This window comes from Chaetodon trifascialis, chromosome 17, assembly GCF_039877785.1.
Source record: "Chaetodon trifascialis isolate fChaTrf1 chromosome 17, fChaTrf1.hap1, whole genome shotgun sequence".
In the NCBI taxonomy this organism is placed as follows: domain Eukaryota; kingdom Metazoa; phylum Chordata; class Actinopteri; order Chaetodontiformes; family Chaetodontidae; genus Chaetodon; species Chaetodon trifascialis.
Window position 1 is genome coordinate 21,683,144 of NC_092072.1, and position 6,000 is coordinate 21,689,143.

A 6,000-nucleotide genomic window follows, 5' to 3' on the forward strand; every position below is an offset into this window, starting at 1 on the left:
TGACATCAGGTCCAGCAGCTGCTGATTTCAGTGCACACACTGCCACCTTCTGGCCTGATGAAATAGAGTGTGTGTCCAATCAGACCCAACATGAAATGAAAGCTTCTAGTGTGGGAGTCTGAAACATCATCATACCACGATAAAACTTATTTAAAGATCATCATTTGGAAAGCACCTTGTTTATATTTAGCACAGTCTACTTTGTTTAAAGTAGGTTTACGTTCTGATTTATTGAATGAGATTTACTCTCAGTTAGTTAATGATTTATTAATTGTATGTCAGAAAATGGTGAAATATTCCCATCACAATTGCTCAAGTCCCAAAGTGACATCTTCATTCAGACACAGAATGTTTGGCATTTTTGCTGAATGAAAAACTCCACTGAAGTTACAGCCAGAGGTCTTTGTACGTGTGTTTATGTATATGCACATGAGGGCTTATGAATAATGTTTTAAGACAGATTGGGGAAAAAAAATATGAAGCTGTCATTTAAATTCTAATTTAGTTCCAAAGTTTCCAAAGAGCAATATGTGAAGCAGACTTTTGGGGAAATACATGTAAAATGTTGCAAGAGGCATCCAGAATATTTCACTGTGATGGAACGGTGCAGCTGGAAAAGTACTTTTTCAATATTTCTCTCAGTGTTGACAGTGTGGAATAACATGGATTTCCGTAAGGGAGAACCACAGTTAATTGCAGCTTGGGTTTCATTTTGGAGCTCTGGCCATCATTTCCATCAGTTCTGATAACCCTGTGCTCACAAAAGGAAAGATCTCAGGACGCAGATGAGGCCCAACAACCACAAGCAGTCAGACCATCAGACAGGGTGTAAACAAGCTGACAGTTTTTCTAGATGAGCTACCACTATGTCTGGAAGTTAAACCACGAACGAGTGCATCTGTAACGTGGCCGATAATCCTTCATTTCACAGGGAACCGTGGAGTGAGCACAACCCTGACAAGCTGAGGTTGTTTTCTCTTCCAGCTAAGTTTGACCAACCAGGCAGTTTTTAGAGCCTGCCTGACTGCTCGTGTTTCTTTCCCTGTTGGACTGGCTTTTAGTTCTTTAGTTCTCAGATCTCAGCATTTATTTCACCGAGTACACGATTACCTTCACCAATGTAAGCATGGCAGTGCTACAAGAACACAACTCGAGTTGTAATCTGTTCAGCCCCAGTGTTAAGTAATCGTACCAAGGAGAAAACTGCATGGTGAGGACTGCTTGAGGATGTTACTTGTACATGTTATATTGCCTCCATGGGTGGAGGTTAAAATGCTCCATCTCTCACCTGTAACAGTTAGTTAGGGTTGTATAATCTCAAATGGTGGACAATAATAATGATGATGAAAATAAAATTGAAGTTGTTCTCCTCCGCATTGCTGGTGGGTGAATATGACCTATAATAAAGTAAAAGAGAAGGCATAAACATGATGAATGTACAGGGACTGTGGAGTCAAAGGAAGCTGCCCACTAAAAGGTCCATGTTTGATGGAGGATACGAGCCAGTGTCCTGATGCAGAGAGCAGAGGCACCGCTGCATTTGACCACTGAGTCATCCAAATAATCACTGGAGTGCAGGAAAGTGCTCTCTGAATAGACGCATAGCTTTGAATACGACGTCTGCTGATTGGATGTGATATGTTGTTGCTTCCCTGCTGTTTATGACTTTAAAACCTCAGTTATCAGAGCTTAACACTCCGACTCAACAAAAGGATTCAAATGAGTTTCCTGCTCAAATTATCTAATTATAACCATCTCTGCAATATCTCCTCTGCAGCGAATGAGTTGACATAAAGAGATAAACTGCTCCTTCTTAATCAAACCAGGCTTCATGCTGTGATACATGTATTAGCCTCTAGCTTGTCTGAATCAGATAAAACCAAGACGGGGATTCATCATTGTTGAGCCTTAAGTTTAACTTGATTTGGTGTGTGTGCATGTGTGTCTCAGACCGTCAGGACCTGGAGGAGCCCTCCAAGGTAGACCAGCTCCAGGAGCCGCTCCTGGAAGCTCTGAAGATCTATGTGAGGAAGCGTCGGCCCAGCAAACCGCACATGTTCCCCAAAACCCTGATGAAGATCACAGACCTGCGCAGTATCAGCGCTAAAGGTAGGAATGCAGTCGCCTTACTGTTTCCATCAGATGATTAAAGTCAAAAACCTACCTAAAGGAGAAACACAGAGGTCTCCCAGATAATGAAACAGTGCTATAGCTTTATGTTAGAGTTTGTTTCTGAGAAATTATAGTTTGTTTAGTAGTCTGGCGTGCCAGATGGCTCTGAATACTACAATAACCATAAGCCAGGAACGCAGTTGCTGTAGAGAAGAAGACAGTCAGAGGCACGAATCAGACCAGCAGGGAATTCGTGACATTAGCTGTTGGTGTTGTAAACAAAAAACAGGGCCAGAGTGGCTGAATTATTAGCTTGAGAAGTGGATGTTTCTTCTAAAAGTGCACCTTATGAATCATAGATAACTGCTTGCCTTAGCTTTTTAGGTTCATGGTCTTGTACCTTTGACATTTTATCAAAGGACCCGATATTTTATAAAGCAGTTCTTCATTATTTATACTGCTGATTCAGAGAGGAGCGTTTTACTTAGCTGTAACTGATGTGAATTTGCAGCACGGTGAGGTCTGTAAGTTCTTGTGGGTCGGTTTTGTAGCGTTCTGCCACAATTGCCACACCTCTGGTGACTTTGATAAAAAAAGTCCCTTCTGCGACTGAATGCTACAAAGGCACTGTTGATGGTGTGGAGAGCAGTCTGAGAACATGTCATACACGACTTTATGTCATCCCATCTTTATTACTGTAATTCTCAGTTTACCTGTTTGAGCTAACCCAGTCAATGTAATGGAGACCTCTGCAATTACCCTCAGATACACAGGACTTTTTAGTGTCTTTTAGCTCTTTGTTTTTGTTTTATGGCCCACAAACTCAGCCCTCAATCCAGCTTTTAGCCACAGGCAGCTTTCTTAAGTGAGAAAGCTCTGATAAACTATTTAAACTACCTACCCAACACCAAACAAAGACAGTTAGCAAATAGCTGGTGAAACATTTGACAGATAAGAGTCAGATACTTTTTCTTAGGAGTTGGTGGAGACCAAAACAGACCAAAAAGGAGAATGAATATTAGACTTATGTTGTTCATAACTCCACATGAATGCTAAAGGCCTCAGAATGCTTCGAACAAGCTAGTTTGTATGACATGTCATAGCCACTTTATAAACTTTATAAAGCCATTTAATGTCAGATGTTTTCATGTGGCTGTTGGATGTTGGATTAACTGCTGACAAGGATTTTTTTTAAAAATATCTTTGAAACATACTGTATCTGTCATCATCATGTGAAAAAGTGTTACTGTAAAAGAAGTACTGAACTTCACTTACATAATGTAAGTGGTCGCATATGGGGGAGACAACAAGTGTGATGTTAACACGCCATCCATCCTGATCAAGAACAACGAAGAGAATGAAATTTCACGCTCCAGTTTTGATCCCCATGTTTTGCCGTCTTCATGCAGGAGCAGAGCGGGTTATCTCTCTGAAGATGGAGATCCCAGGTTCCATGCCGCCACTCATCCAGGAGATGCTGGAGAACTCTGAGGGCCAAGATGGGCAGAGCAGCAGCAGCAGCAGCAGCAGCAGCAGCAGCAGCAGCAGCAGCAGCAGCAGCAGCAACAGCAACAGCAGCGACAGCAGCAACAGCAGCAGCGACAGCGGCAACAGCAGCAACAGCAGCAGTGACAGCGGCAACAGCAGCAACAGCAGCAACAGCACTTCAGCTGAGGTGGGGGCCAGTCCCAGCAGTAAGAGCAGTCCCAACGAGGACACCGCTGCTGTTGAGTCGCCAGAGTCCTTGGATGCCGAGGGGGCTACGGCCACACCGCCCAGCGACGAGCCGTAGGAGGCGCCTGCAGGTGCCCCTGAAACTCTCTGACATTCCTTTGCACAAAGAAGGAACAGCCTGGCAAGGCACCAACCACCTATAACCCCTTTACCCCAACTCCTTCGCTTGGTATTACGTTATCTTTATATCCTCGTCCTATTTTTCTGCCCATTCCCCTAAAATTCCCTCCCTTCAAAAGAAAATCGTCAACACGGAGGCCTCAAAGGATCAGTGCTTTGTGTATAATTCTGAATTGAGCTCTTATTTGGCGTGGTGTCTCTGGGACAGGCACCGTCACAGGAAGGGCGTGGCCCTACAAACCAGAGATGATACTCCTCAGGTCTCCTGTGTAAATTCTTATCTGCATGATGGGAGTTTGATAAGTGGTTTTACTCTTCTCTCTCTCTTTCTCTGTACTCATCTCTTCATCTCTTGTATTGTTGGCATACATTCATTGTACATACCATTGTATGGTTAGATCTCTGTTTCTATGATGAATTTTGTGGTGCTTTTTTCATTGTCTTAAATATTATCTTTGAGGCGATACATCAAGGTTTAAAGTGGGACTGATTGTAAGTCCTTCAAAAAGTTATCTAGAATGTTATTGCATATAGACATTATGGAAGTCTAATATTTTATATTTGTTCCTATATTTAAAACTGTTTCCGTCTTTTATAACACTTCTTGGTTCATGTCTCTACATGAATGCGTGTACATCCACACCGCCAGAATGCAAAGCTTCTCTCCATATCGACAGCCGAGTCTGTTCAACTGTTTCCTCAAAGGAGGGAAGCGCAACAGCAGAAGCCTTTGATACACACTCATCAGATTGGCCACGTCTGTTTAACTCGCAGTCTCGACATGAACCGCCGAGACCGTACAAGATTAGATTTAGAATAAGCCAGTCTATGAAATCAACTCATTTGGTGGCTGTATCTCCTCAGCAAATCAGTTTACCTCACTGTCAAAACAAATTGGGAAAATTAGGTTGCTGATAGATGCCAGAGATTTTTCTGCAGCAGGCTGTGATCATATAGAGCGCTTCTTTTATCCATTTCCCTGTTACCGCATTGGGCTGCTTCATCTGGACCATGATTCAACTTAAACTGTGTCGCACTTTATTATCTGGTCAGTAGTGAGGTTTAATATGCCAGTGTTGTGCCGCAATTTGCTTCTTCATAAAAGTCACTTTCCCTAAGGCATGAAGCTTATTATTACTGGTCTCAAACCACAAGTGTCTGCTGCTTCTATGAGGAAGATGTCTGGCGTCACCATTAGTCTTCTTGCTGTTTGTGAATCTAATTTCTACTAACGTGATTGCTTTGTTCAGTGGAAAAAGTACAAGTACAAAAAAAGGTTTCATTGCCAGGGAAGCAAATTTATTAGAGAATACAAGGGAAAGTAAATGTTGGCAAACAACAGTTAAACAGAAATGAAAATAAATTCTTGTAACGGATGTCGTCAAGTTACATCCTCTTTTTCCAGACCAGCATGTTAACAAGCGCAGCCTCCATCCTGCTGTAAAATGACTGTGTAACTTTGCTGAACAGCAGCCCAAAAGGCAGTACAGCGTAATGCTAAATGCTAAAACACAGTCATAAAGTCAAACACATGCAACAATCTAATGTCAGCTAACATCAGCCAGCGGAAGCCACAATAAGCTACAGGTCGTACCAGAACAAGTAAGGCTGTGTGAACAAAACCGCTCAGTGTATTCAACTCGGTGTGTCTCATGAGTTTAGCTTTTCATTTGTAAGAGAATGAATGTGTTAATTCGGCTTTCAGAGGTTACATAACCTCAACCAGATTCATAATACATATATACTATAATACTCTTATTACAACTTTGGTCCCTTTTTTATAGCTTTGGTCATCATTTCTATCAGTTACCCCAATGTTCAGTAAAGTCCAGAGTAAAGGTGTGGCAACGTGACAATGTAGCTTCAACAAAGGCTGATCAGGAAAGAAACAAGCGGTCAGATGATCAGACAGGTTGCAAACAAGCCAACGGTTTAGCCAGATTATCTAAACCCCCGCAGGTAAAACTGGAAAGTGAACACACCAGAAATGTTGCGAATTGCACAGGAAAACTGTCCACATGCAAAATTAGGTTA

At 42.2% G+C, this 6,000-nt stretch overlaps 1 protein-coding gene across 1 annotated transcript in view; it reads left to right on the forward strand.

Moving 5' to 3' along the window:
• The window catches only part of LOC139345849 (retinoic acid receptor beta-like), a 170,297-nt gene extending 164,765 nt beyond the window's left edge, over window positions 1-5,532 (forward strand). Inside the window, exons 8-9 of the mRNA XM_070984709.1 lie at window positions 1,951-2,109; window positions 3,522-5,532. Coding sequence (XP_070840810.1) covers window positions 1,951-2,109; window positions 3,522-3,904 — 542 coding nt within the window. The 3' untranslated portion in view covers window positions 3,905-5,532. The remainder of the gene's footprint in view (window positions 1-1,950; window positions 2,110-3,521) is intronic.
• The last annotated feature ends 468 nt before the right edge of the window (window positions 5,533-6,000 follow it).